General features: G+C 44.8%; 1 protein-coding gene across 9 annotated transcripts in view; it reads right to left on the reverse strand.

Annotated features, from left to right (window-relative positions):
- Positions 1 to 14453, reverse strand: part of PDE4D (phosphodiesterase 4D) — a 666530-nt gene that overhangs the window by 113017 nt on the left and 539060 nt on the right. For all 9 annotated transcript variants that reach the window (XM_044446038.1, XM_044446041.1, XM_044446039.1 and 6 more), the window contains one exon: positions 13407 to 13456. In XM_044446038.1, the coding sequence (XP_044301973.1) occupies positions 13407 to 13456 (50 nt within the window). The remainder of the gene's footprint in view (positions 1 to 13406; positions 13457 to 14453) is intronic.

Raw genomic sequence — 14453 nt, forward strand, 5'->3', positions numbered from 1 at the left:
CAAGTTCAGTTCAAAAATAAGGGCATCGGAAGGAAGAGGTGGGCCATGACATTACCCAGTAACAGCACCTGTGCAGCAGCTGAGCATGGCACATAGGTCATTCAAATGGAGTCTTCCATTCCTATTTAAATTATAACAATGCTTTCTAAATCAGTATATTCTTATTCTTCTAATTACTTATTTTATTTCTGTACTGCCCAATAGCTGAGGCATCCTGGGCAGTTTACAGTTCATGAACTATAAGAAAATATAGCATTAACATACAAATAACAATAAACATATAATGAAATCTCAGGGCAGAACTTTATAAATCTGAATGTAAATAACTTAAGTAACAAATGAGTTAATACAAGTGGGTTGACAAAAAAATTCGGACATAACCCTGACTTATGCTCTATTTAGCGCAGACAGATGCTTCAGCACAGAGGGCAGCCTTAACCGGATCCTGAAAAGATAACAGGGTTGCCAGCTGGTGTGATGCAGTGGGGAGATAGACCATGGTAGTGGATGGTATTAAAAAGTCCTAAATAAATAAATAATTGGGGGACTGTCACAAAGAAGGCTTCTTTCTTCTTGTTGCCCACCAAGTCTCCCTTGGGGATGGGATTTGGAAGACACCCTCCATCTGTAATGAGTGTAATGTCTGGGTAGATTGCAGCTGGGAGTGGTGTTCTATCAAGTACTGAGGTCCCAAGCCATATGCAAATGTTTATGCAAACTGCTCCTTTCTTTGGTCCTTTTCTGGCCATTCATAAGAGGTCACTCCAGAAATGACTCAACTGCAAGGGAGATGTGTGTGAAAGACCACTCCGCACTGATATGTGTCTGCATGGAAAGCATTGTCAACGTTCACTTGACTGACTCAGGTTGTGGTGAGCCAACTAGAAGATGCCAAGGGCTTTTCTAGACAGAGAAGAAACCAATCCAGACTCCAATCTTTAGACTTCCACTGTGAATTATGTGAAACGTCCCACTCTCCACACTGTCAGGCGAGATTGCCACTCTGTGCCACATGTTTCTGTCTACCCCAATAAGTTAAAGCTCTCCCCCCCCTTTTCTACTCGCTCCCACAACATACCTTCTGGTTGGTTGATATCTTTGTTTAGCCTCCAGAATTACGCAGTTCTGAAAGTCTCAAAGCTCTCTGCTGCACTTTTACTTCCACAAAAGTGTGCATTGCCCTGGATGGTGTTCTGGCAGCAAGGCATTAACCCTTCCTCACAACCACCACTAGCTTTTTCCCTGACATTCAACACATGCACATGGCACAGAAGAGCGGAGGTTAAAAAAGAAGCAAAAACCACAGGAGACTGGAGATGCCTATATCAGTGGGACACCTCACCCACCGTTGCCCCCCCCCCCAGCTCAACAGGAGCATTATGAGAACTATCTCAAAGCAGACTTTCCATCATGGGGTACCAGGGAGTTCCCACAAAGCAGAAAAGAAAAGGTGCAATGGATGAAGATCTCCACCGTCACTGAGTCCCCAAGCTCCTCTGGGGGAAAATATCTAGCTATTTTCTTTTTTATAGCCAACTTGTGAGGGGGCATTGGAATTTCGGGGGGAGTTGCTCCTTCACTGTAGTTAGTTAGCCTAACCCCTGATCAGGCTAACTAGGGTTTGCTCTATGATGTCCAAACCTGAATACTTTCTCGTGAGTGTAAACAATCCACAGTTAAACCACTTGCTACTGTGGAAGCTGGGGTTAAATGTATTAATCTGTTCATTACACTGCCATGAATCTGCACATGAAAAGTTGCATGTGAATCTTCAGATGAAGTGTGCATATGATGTGGTATGCATCATCTTAGAAGGGGCATTCATGCCTAGGCCAGGGGAAGAGATTTTATTTAAATCAAAGGAACTTAAGACATACGCATGTCCCTTCAATTTCAGTGGGTTTACCATATATTTGACTTTGGGCTTCTCTCTATGATGCATTAAGCCACTGCTTAACTGAGCATCTTCTGTTTCACTGGCGGCATTCACATGCAATGCTAAGCAATGCCACGCTGTTACCGCATGGCATGGTATCTCACCTTGTGACCTGCGTCCTCACATTCATGCGGTTGCTTTGCACGCATGCATTTCACGCTTTTCCATCTCCCCTCCCCTCCAAATGGCAGCATGTATCCCATCAGTCCCTGTGGATGAAAACCAATCCCAGGGTGCATTGCTCCTGCCTCTCTTGCTTGCCTCTCCCTCAGTGGCCACACACTCCCCTGGGCATGGCCTCAGACAGCTGCCCTTTGCTTGCTTGCTTGCTTGCTTGCTTGCTTGCTTGCTTGTTTCCTCTGCGGCTCAGTAAAGCAACTGCCACTGAATCTGGCAATGGGCATCTGTGTGGACAGGCCTACTGGAAAGTCTTTCCCAAGGGTGCTGTGTGGGCATCTGCCTGGGAAAGCTTTCCAGCTGGCCACAAGGAATGTGTTTGTCCTGCAGTTGGGGCAGGGTGGTGGGGGGCAGCAGAGAGGGCAGCAGAGAAAGCAGGAGGCCCCGGCTTCTCAGGGCCATTGTCCTGATGCTGATGCCCATGCGCAGCCCACAGGCTTATCTTGTCTAAGCTGCCTTCGCAGGAGGAGAGTGCTGGCTCCCCAGTAAAACATACATGCAGCCATTCCCAAGCGCTGCTCCAGCAAGCCACAGCAACCAGACTGGAGCACCCAGCATGGCTGCTTCTGTGGTCACTGCTGCCGAACACAGCACAGCACAATGTCCGGCTGCTGCCGATATCCCAACGCTGCGACTGGGCGCCAGGAAAGCAGTGCACAGAAAAAGGGAAAAAGTGCTGCGATGCAACCAGCAAGAGCGTGGCAGCAGCTCAGTGGTTGCTATGCAGAAAGGACAGCGAACGGTGGAGGCTGGAGCACCTGCTGCCACTAAAGTCATACAGAACAACAAGCCAAGGAGAACTGCAGAAACTTGCAGTAAAGTTTTTTTTTTTTTTTACTGAGTGGTTCCATGGAAACCAACCGTGTCACAATGCACTGTGGATGCTCCAGTCATGCCTGATGACAAGCCATGCCTGCACGGTTTCCAGCATGGTTTGTCATCGTGTGCCAATTTAGCCACTGAGTACTAACCCTTCCTTTATACAGTCCTCCGCCTCCCACACCTGGTTTTTGTGTTTCTCTGCCTTTCTATATATTCCATCAACCAACCACAGGGTGGTGCTGTAGTGTTTATGTATTTATTTATTAAAATTTTTTCTACCCCCTCCACCACTGACATCTCGGGATGGCTTACAATAAAGAACGAGTAAAATAAACAAAACAAGCACAGCATCTGGCAACTCGATAAAAATCCCAGATAAAACCAACCAGACATTAAAATAGTGGGAAAATAAAAGGGTTTTCTCCTGACACCAAAAAGAATAAAGCATTGGCGCCAGGTGAACCTCTCTGGGGAGCATATTCCACAGACGGGGCACCACCACAGAGAAGGCCCTCCTCCAGGTAGCCACCGTCCTGATCTCCTTCAAGGAGGGCTCTCAGAGCAGGACCTCTGCCTCAGATCTCAAGGGGCAGCAGGGCACATAGGGAAGAAGTACAGCTACACTATAGCAGATCTGCAACTTCTTAGTAGGCTTTTGTTCCAGTCTGTCATGACTTAAGATCAAATACCAGCACTGTCAATGCAGAAGCAGGATGGGAGCTAGAGTGCAAAAACATCCGGAATGCAGTATGTCTCCCATCTCTGGGTACAGCATAGCAACCTTAGCAAAAGCAGCATCGGCATCATTGCACCAGGGCAAACTGATGGGCGAGATCCATCCAGCGTTAAGGTTTTTGGAATCCCATTGTTTTGATGAAAGAGGGTAACCAGTGTTTAAATGTCTCCCATTGAAAATCAATGATGCTTAAAAGTACTTAACTTCGGCTGGACTGTACCCAATGTTTATTATATATTTAATGCTTTATTTAATAAGCATGCTTCAGTGCACCTACACTATGACTCACTGGAAGGGAAAACACCTTTTGGCTGCAGAGCAAAGAAGAGGAATTGGTAGGAGTTTAAAGAACATCCACAGTAGGCACGAATTGTACATGGCAGAATAGAAGGTATCACTGCAGAATAGAAGGTATCACTCGTGCCTGCAATCAGCATCAGTCTGAAACCTTGTGTAATACAGGAAGAGGAGCAATAGGATAAAGAAAAAGCTCTTGGGTGCAGGCATTTGGCAGAATTTAAAAGAGAATGTGGAATGGTATATTTATGCAGCAACCTTTGCCCCAACCCTGAGCTATAGTAAAAGTCAGTTTCTGTTTGAGTCCCTAGAAACAAGGGGCCATAGCTCAGCGACTGCACCCATGCTTTGCATGCAGGAGGTCTCCGGTTTGTCCCCTGGAATCTCCAAGTAGGTTGCGTGTCTGAAATTCCAGCAAATTGCAGCTAATCTGGACTAGATGAACCAATTGCCTTATTCCATGTAAGGCAGCTTCCCATCTTTGTAGTGTTTTCCATAAGATCTGTAACGTTACCTCAAAAAAGTCTTGTTCGCTTTACTGATTCCCCCCCCCTGCAGTAGGCAGGTCCATAAACATGGCTGGTGTCCCATGCAAACTGAAATGTTTCCTTTGGACAGTGTTTTTGATGGGTTCATTCAAAGAGTCTAGCCAGTGTTCTAGAAAAACCCAAACTGCTTAAGTAATCCAACCTCATCTACGGCAGAGGTGGGCAAAAACTGGATTGCCAGGTGTTTGGAGTTCAGCTCTCAGCATTCCTGAACACTGGTCATGCTACCAGGGACTTCTGGGAATGGAAGCTCAAAACATCTTGAGATCTACTTTCCATTCTATTACACTAGCTGGTCGGAAAGAACTTTCAGAAGAAAGAGTAATTTTACAATTTGTTTTGTGAACCAATGTTAGCCTCAGTTAATGAAATAACTAAATTAATGAATCTGAGTAAAAACATGGAACAGAGTAATTAAAACTGGCCAGTGTTTGTTGGATGTTTAAAGCTTCACATCTTGTTACCTGTTACTTCTGAAAAGGCACAGCACTAACTATGAAAATGACAAAAGAGTCAAAACTTAGAGTAAAAAACCACAACAACATAAACAGGAAGGGCAAAGAGAAAAGAACTAACTATCAGAGCAGTTTTATGTATCTCCTCCTCAGTCCTGTTTGCATGTAGCCAAAGGCCATCATGGGTGAATTTTACCATAGCAGGCAGTGCCATTTTGAGCATTTGTACCATGGTTGGGGAATGCTGTTGAGTGTGGTTACACGCAGACCTTGCAAGGATGTGTGCAGAGCAGCTGAAACAGCCAGTGGGTTCTCAGTTCCTTGTCAATCAGCCCAACAGCCCACACTCACTGGGTTCACTTGCCATGGCACAAATGCTCAAAATGGCAGTCATCACTGCAACAAGAAACTCAGTGGGGAAATCCACTCACAGTGTCTTCTTGTTATGTGCATTTCTTTGCATTGCATTTGCATTTATATTCTGCCTTTTTTCCTACTGTAAGGACCCCAAGGTGGCTTACATAGCTATATTTTATCTTCACAACAGTCCCATGAAGTAGGTTGGGTAGACAGTGCATTTCTGGCCAGAAGTCACCCAAAAACTTTCACAGCTAAGTGGGGACTAGAACTGGATCTCCCAGATCCTCAGTTCAGTACTCTGTCTACTACACCACACTTGCTCTGACCTGTGCAAATGAATTCCAAGTCTCCAACCAGCCCCAGTACCGCCACAACACCTGAATACAGTGACCAGGTGACCTGTACACCTTGCTCAGTCTGCTCCCCAAGTGTGGTGGCCGGGCTCCTCCTCCTGATACCATTAAGCCAGACTTCGACTGGGTAGCCCTTCAGTCAGAGAGTACCTTCAAAATGAAGTCTCTTCTCTGACAGCCCTTCATATAGAGACTCCTGCATAAGGGCAACACCTGGACCCCATAAAAACAAAAGCAGGCATAGGACTTACTCTGTCCAGCCAAAGTGACCAACAAGAGAGCATGGCCAGTCAAGGCAGCCCAGAAGGCTGGACTGGAACCCCAGGTGGGTCAGGCCTGGTTTGCAGATTTGAGGTGCAAGAGCTCTGTTAGATATTTTTACTGAAGAGTAAAATTCTTCACTGAATTCAGTAAGACTTCCTACTCAGTCCCTAGAATTACATTGTTGGGGTGGCAATTTAGAGGCAAGCTCCATGTTTTACCTACTCTATAATGTGCAGCAACTCTAGGGGTTCCTCCCTCTTTGTTTAGATTAACTGCAATTACATGCACAGTGTGATTACAGCACACTCAGAATGGAGATTTATCTTTTGCTCCCCAGCCCTCTTCTGACTGAAAATTGCCTCCCTGCCTTGGTCGGAGTCTCAGGAAAGGCAGGGTGTGGGAGATTCCCACTGACGACAACAGGACTTCTTTTTTCCCTTTTTACCAGAGGCTCTAAACGGTGTGGGGTGTGTGATTTTCAGTTAGAACACAGCTGGGAACCAAACAGATAAGCATTTCCCCACTGCAGGCTGCATTCAAAGTAGAAGTCTCCCCTAAGTGCAACCACAATTAGTCTCACAAAAAACATAGTTACAGCATAGTGTTGGCTTCTTAAGATCAGAAATTCTGCATGAGGGGAAAGGGTAAAACATTCTCCCTCATGCATGGCTTCCTAATTGGTTTGAAGTGGAAAAAACCCCAAAAAACAGAAAGTTCTAACCTTGTATTCTCCAGTTTTTTTAAACTAGCTAAGTTCTTTACTTTTAAAGTGTTTAGTTTTGCACTAGCAATCAAAGAAACAAGGAAAAGGTGACTTGCTACAGGCAAAGTAGGATAAAATTCTGGTCCTAACTTGGGTGCTTACTGAGGAACTGAGCTAGCCAGAAATTCTTGGCCCCAGATAATACGCCAACGCAGCCTCTTCTGGCCCTGCACAGCAGTGCTCCGAGGGACAGCTAAATGTTTTGCAAATCAGGCCTAGTGTAGCTATGCATGGCAAGTTTCCTTACTCATGACCTTCATCTGTATTAGGACCATGGCACTCTAGAAGGAGGAGGAGGAGTTAACTCTTCCCCAGGGATTCCCCCCAAAATTCCATGCACAAGAAGGTGGCTTAGAAAAAGATGTTATCTGCTGACTGAATTCATGCCTAATGTTTTTGGCTTGCACCAATAGCCAACTTGTCTACACAGCTTTGCTCTACATGCATGGAGCAATAGGCAGAGGACTAGCAATGACAAAGACAAACAGACGGGTGGCACTTCAGACACTTCTTGTGGGGAGGAAAGCTGCTCCAAATTTCTAGATTATTGTCAAAAGGGAAGCCAATGTGAAGGGAGGCCTCTAGACCTCTCTCGTTCTCTCTCTCAATTTGTGCCTTGGCTCAGTGCTTCATGTAACACGTACTGCCACAATTACCAGGCCTTTTTGTGCCCTAGGTAGAGATTCGATGCATGTGCCATGAAGTCTGTCGTTATGGTAACTCCTACACATCAAATAAAGCTTTATGCCTAGCGATAGGAAAGCCAGTTCAGGCCAAGTACCATCTTGAGTTGAACCTGGGGTGCACTGTAAGGCTTTGGTTTGGCTGAGGATTCCCTTTAGCTTGTTGGAGCCAAACCGTTCAACCAGCAAAGCACACCCAGTCATTTGAAGTCTAGGCCTGGCAAAACTGGCAGGATTTCTAATGAAGAGAAAGGACACATCACAGAGTCCCACATGGTGATTCCAGAAGAAGGGAAGTGAGGCAGTTTAAGACCCTGGACTTAGCAGGGGTTGGGCTGGGGCTTTGAATGGCCATGTGTGTTACACAGACACATGTTCTGAGCATGTGCAGCTTTGCATTTTGATCTTACTTAAATTGCAGCATCATCATGGTTACAGAATTAGAATGGAGCTTGCTACTGCTGTCCTGGTACAAAGTATTTGTGCTTGGAAATAATGAGAAGGGAAGGGAAGGGAAGGGAAGGGAAGGGAAGGGAAGGGAAGGGAAGGGAAGGGAAGGGAAGGGAAGGGAAGGGAAGGGAGCTCTGCTGTACCTTGACACACATTCATGGCCAGCCAGGGGCTAGATAGTCTTTTGCCCCCATGCCATTGTTGGGTTGTGGGACCCAACATTGCATCCATGAAATTAAGCTGCAGCTGCACTGCTGACCCTGGACTGAGACCCACTCTCTTTTCCCTGTAATCCCCTCTTCTCTCTTTGGTCTTTTCAACTTCATTCTGATGTGCACTTTCCAGGGAGTAGGCCCTAATTAGACTTACTTCTGAGTAGACATGCACACTGATAAAGAACTTCTGAGTTTGCAAAAGATTTCATGATACAACACAACTATAAAACACTCACAGCTTATAGACAGAAAGTATTTTCTGGTTCCATTAAAAACACAACCTAAGTCTGAGACTGAAATGCTTTGCATGATCCCTGCAGCTTAAACATCAGATGCCTGGCAGATCATGCTGTCCAAACCTGGGCAGCATGGCTTGCTTAGGTGGGAAACAATTCTCAAATAACAACAAACCTTGGTTTTTTGAGGATTGTTTCTTAGTCCAACAAGCCATAGGAGTTTGGATAAGATAACAACCCAGGTATGTAATTAGGTAAAGGGTGATCATAACTTGTTTAAGCCATGGTGTTTATGCAAACAAAGCCCATTGGCTGAGTTTGGATTGTTCAACCAAGCACTGTTCTATTGTGTGAATCAAGCTGTATTAACAAACCATGGCTTGTTAACCACAAACAATTCACAGTTCACATCTGTAAAACAAATCGTGGGTTCCCTTCAGTTAACAAGCTATTATTTACTAGCATGGCTGGGTTCACACAACACAACAACCCATGGTTCAACAACAGTCCCCTGTTCAATGACAACTCACAATTAACCCATACTCAACATTGAGTGTGGGTTGTTGCATTGTGTGAACCCACCCATTGTCTAAGTAATGGCCTCTAATGCAGTCTTTCCCAACCCAGTGCATTCACAATGTGTCAAACTACAGCTCCCACCTTTCCCAGTCAGCCTGCTATCTCTGTCTAAACATGCACAAGACTGTGCTCCAAGAAGTACTTGCGGTGTACTTCACAGAGAACAGAAACACTGTCGAAAGACAGTCTAGCAATTTTAAATGCAGTACACCACATCTGGAAGAAGTCAGGTTAGGTAAGTCTGCCCCAAGGGATTAAAGCAAATAGAAAAATGCAGGCTGTATCCAGTTTAAAGGAGAAACAACAAACCTCTGAGGCGATTGGTTTTACTATCTTGGCAGTAGCAACTGCAGAGGGGAAAATTTTAATACCAGCTATACCGTAAGATATAAATGGTCCCAGAAGGACCGATGGGGTGAAGAAAGTTAAGCATAGCTGTTAGATACATAGCATAAAAGTTATCTCGGATACATTCATACAGCCCAGAGAATCAAGGGCTAAGGGTGCAATCCTGTGCACGTTTAGACTGGGGCATGCTAGGATGTGTCAGACTTTTTTCTGTTCAAACATGTGTAGGATTGTGCTTCAAGAAGCATTTCTGGTGTAGCTTATAGAGAACAGCAACATGTTGAAAGTCAGTCTAGTAATTTCAGATACAGCTATGCCTTCTCATTAAGGATCTTCCTTTGTTTTAAGACCAGACTGTTCCCTCATTGTGCAATGTCTGAAATTATGGGATTTTTTTCTACACAGCTGTGCTCCTGAAGGTTTCCAATTTTCCCATTTGCCTTGTCACCTATTAGTACTTCTACATGCATTGATATATTTTTATTTAATTTCCCCTTTTGTTTTACACAAAGATACACCCTCAGGCTATGTTATTTTTGATGCTGTCAGGACTGACAATGTTCACAATTATGCAGCCCAAATGAATGAACTGGGTGCTTGCAATTCTGGGCTGAAATGGATCAGCACATGCTGTACAGACACTTAAGGCATTCACACTAAAGGAAGGGAAGAGTCAGGAGGCAGCCAGGAGACAGGAAGAAAAGTGCATCCCAGCTTGCAAAAAGCAAGCTAGCAGTGCATGATGGGTAGGAGAAGGCAAGGAAGGAGATGGCTGAGAAGCTGCTTTGTTCCAGCTGTAACATCACCATCTTGAGTCACAGACCCATGCAGGGTGGGGTGAGTCCCCCACAAACACCCACACAGAAGTTGCTGAATTATTTTTACTTGCTGAATACTTGACTAGAGGCTAAAATATAGCCTTGCCTGTATTAACATGCTTCCGTGAACTCATCTATACCAGAATTTACATCATATAATTTAAAACAGTATCTTGAGAAGAGGGAATCTTTAAAAGTTAGTCAGAACTATAAATCGGAGGGTTCTTGTAAATGATGTACCAAGCCTTCTTCAACACCTCTTTTGCAACAAATGCATTTTCAAGAATTAACCTTTCTAGTGACTTGTGGGACACCAAAATTAGCACTCATGTTCATAGTTGGTTGATTTTTAAGGAGACTGCAGATGAAGTGGGCATAATCCAGTTCTGCACCACAGTGAAAGACAAATCGTTAACCCCCCCACTCCCAGGCCGCAGGCTCCCACCCCATTTTGGGCTCCCCACACCTGCAAAAGGGTTTTCAAAAGCCATCCACTGAAGGGCCAGTCTGATTAATGCTGTTCCATCTAGTCTGGTCCTGAGACTGACCCTGAATTTGCTCTGAAATGGAGGGGAAGGAAAAATGACTATGCCACATTCCACCGAATTACCACTATACTTCATGAAACATGAAATAAGGCAAGACTAATATATTAAAACAGGAATTGAAGTTGGGTGGTCATTTATTCATGGACAAAAAAAGGAAAAGAGAAGACACTAATTTGTATAACATGTGTATATACCAATTCAGAAATAAAACTGAAATGTGAAGTAAAATGTAACGTACCTCACTGCCGTTGCAGAAGACCAGTCAGGTTACCTGTGTGCCTGATCAACTGCGGATGGAAAGTCCAAATTCCCACACAAGGTTTGACTACAGACCAGATTAAGACCCAGTTCACATGCTCATGGTGGCTAAAACACACTGCTATGGGTTATCACAGTTGCTACAAGCGCTGGTTACCACCTGGATTTCCCTAAGTACCCATAACATTGCAACTTATTAAATTGTGCGAACCTGGGTGGCATGGCTTGTTTGGAGTTGCAAAAACCCTCAAATAACCCAAGAACTACCTATGGCCCAGGACTAAATGATGCTCTAAAATGGTGCCTACTTCCAATTTCCCTAATTCAGAGATCTGATGTGGAAGGTCAAGGAAGGCCTTGCAGCGGCTCAGCCCACCATGCCTTTTCTGTGCATGCAAAGGCATGCTTTTGCTGTGGCTTCCTCCACTGAAGGGACCAGGAAAACCCCATGCACAGCAGGAATAAGATGTACGTGGAGTTCTGCATCATATATGTTTTGCATTTGTATTCCTCTCTTCTACAGCAGAATTCAGGGCAGTGTAAACAGTGAAGTCTCTTGTCTAGCCACTGACTGGATCCAGGTTTGCTTAGCTTCAGCAAGGCAGCTGCAGCAGCTGCCTTCTAACTAGATGCTAAGGAACAGCTGGATGGTTAAAAGTACATTTAAAAAAAACCCTAATCACCAACTTCCCTGCACTGGGCAGCGCAACAGAATGCCACACAGATGCCTGCTCAGACTGTTTCAACTGACCCGGTTATTTGCCACGGCCACCAGCCCGAGAGTGGGCTGCTGGAGGTCTGCCACTTTTGGCCAGGAGACCTCCCAGCCTCAGCAGCACTGCTTATGGTTTGCTGGGGTTGTGGTGCTGACAGGCATCTGTGAAATGGCTGAGAGCACTCTGTTTTAATCATAGGGGTCTAGTCAAGCCAAGGCACCTTTTCTTAGAAATTAGGATACTTGAAAAGAAACAAAACCAACTCTTCTAAAGATGAAATACAGCTTATGAATACAACAATGAACATGGATGCAGAAAATGAACAAGCAAAAGAAAGCTTACACTCCACTCCTTTGTGACTACATCAAATCCCTGAATAGGCCCTTGGCCTCCAACGTTGACTGGGAAAGCAATGTGCCAATTCCTTTTTCCATACCAAGAACAAAAGACAATGTCTCTTGCCATAGATTTCATGAAATTTCTTTCTTCTACTATTGTAGAGTCTGTCAGCAAGCATTCAGGCTCTACCCATGCACTCCCATTCCTGGGAGCCAAAGGGGGAAGGAGAAAAGCCATTTCAGGAAGGCAAACAGTTTCATTCTCACAGCAAAAGCAGCCCTTGTCTACAGAATGCATCAGGAAAGCAGATTCAAGGCAATGATCGCCACTGTTCTTCCTAACAAGCTAAAGGCCATAAAGCCTTGGTATGAGTCCAAGAAACTATCCTGGCTTTTGGACATGGAGAAAGTTCACCACACTACTGGTTGAACTGTAGTAATCTCCTTGCCATTGTTCTGGAAGACCCCACACAATACATACTCCTTGGCAAAGAAACCTTGTGTATACGGCCCAGAACCTTTATGTGCTCTCCTGCCATGTTGCAAAGATGATGATCATGCATGCAGCCAGATACTTTACATGCAGAGCTGGAGTGCTCATTGCCATTTTCACTGCTAGAGCTTCCACAAATGGCAAGGCCACTTTAAAAACCAAGCTGTGTTTGTGGCAGCCACAGCAGTACAAATAACACAAAAAACATCTCCTGGGTGTGAAGTCCACTTACTGATGTGTTGAGCCAGTCCATTAGAAGTACCTGTGATCAGCTCCATATCTGAGATGGTACCCAACACAGTGCCACATGCTGAGCCCCAGCTCCCCTACATCACTGCTTCCTTGATAACACTGCCATCACACACCCCGTGGGCTACTGGTCATAATAAGAAGAGGCAGCAGTGCCACGATCCATGTAGGATGGCTTCAAACAGCACAGTCTATGAAATACACATGATGCCTTGATGCAGCACTGCTCCCACTTCTGTAGGAAAACGTAAATGAAAGACAACTTCCCAGGATCAGTAGCTGTCACCAGAGAAGGGAATTAAACTGTAGCAAACCTCAGTCCTTGTACAGGGGTAGCTAAAGTCATTTTATTGCAATGATGGCAGCCCTTCCCATTCCATGCACAAAAGACAATTGGACCAGCAGTTGGACCAGCAACTGGAATGTTGGGAATGAAACAGCATTTTCCACTATACCTGAGTTTAGGAGGCCAGCAGAGAGCTCTCCTCTGACCTTTTCCTGCTATCTCCTAGCCTGAGGCAACTGCTCCACTCCACGTAATGAGAGGGGCACCCCGACATCACAGAAGCAGAGGTGGAAATTCTATGCGCTAGTAGAAGATTTGGTGGGCCTCTTACAGTACTAAAATATTTTGATTGCACTTGCACATATTTTACAAACCAGTAATATTTTTGTCATAATTTGGTATATTTCCAAGGAAGAAGTACAGCCTTAACTGCAAAAACGTCTCATCAAAAGCATATGACTGTATTAAGGGACCTTACCTGTTATGGTTGCTTTGTTGATGGATGGTTGGTTACACATGGGTGACCGTCTGATAGAAAGAAGGAGGGATAATGTAAGGCATCAGCATGAAACAGTTCATGTTAATGAATTCTTAATGCTGTGTCAGAGGGGGCAGGGGGAGATGACTGAGTTGTTTTTGGGGGGAATAAAAAAAGGAAGGAAGAATTAATAAGTTATAGGGGTCAACCCAGCTGCAGAAGAGATACATGATTACATGCTTTCTGTGGCTTTTACTCTGGGAGGCATTAAAAGCACTGCATGGAGGGGACTTTGGGGAAAAGACATGAAAAGAAAGAGCTAACTAAACACAACATTATGCCCATCTTCAGAGCATCCCAAAACAGCTACTATTTCTTGAGAAACAAAAATGAAGTCTGAACCATGATCGCATCTACTTTAGTCCCAGGAATGCCTTTCTCGGACAACAGGACTTCCTAGCCGCCTGTCTTAAGGTAACCAAGTGTTTGTAATGCAGCCAGGGCTCTCAGGATTAACGTGCCTCAATGTTTGTATTAAATGGGGCAATGGCATCACAGGCCACTCACCTCAAGCTGCCTGACCCTTCTTCACAACAGCTGAGAGAGAAATTGATTTTTCCAGAAACAATATACTGCTCTGAGCTATACCTGTTGTAATGCAAAGTATTTCGGGGTGGCTTAATGGGCAATTAAGACCCACAAAAGTCATGCCTCCCAGGGAGATGAAGCATGTTAGAACTGGGATATTGATGTAGATCAAAACATGGGCCTGGATTGCAGAAATGGCTATGAAGATGGTCATGATGAGCACCTCCATTTGAAAAGGTACCACAAAACTGATGAGACAGCCCCTTTGGTACACTGGGCTAAGGTGTGCTAGGAATGGGGGACACCCAGGTTCAAATCCTAATTTAAACAGGAGGCTAAGCAGCTCTGACAAGTGACAGTGTCTTATTTAGACCTATATTGTGGGGTGGTTATGAGGTTAAAAGGACACATTACACTGCCTTTCCTTTTCACAGTAGGGATGGACAGCAAACAACCCAT

The sequence above is a fragment of the Varanus komodoensis genome, unplaced genomic scaffold (assembly GCF_004798865.1).
Source record: "Varanus komodoensis strain SLA01 unplaced genomic scaffold, ASM479886v1 scaffold5, whole genome shotgun sequence".
Classification (NCBI taxonomy): Eukaryota; Metazoa; Chordata; class Lepidosauria; order Squamata; family Varanidae; genus Varanus; species Varanus komodoensis.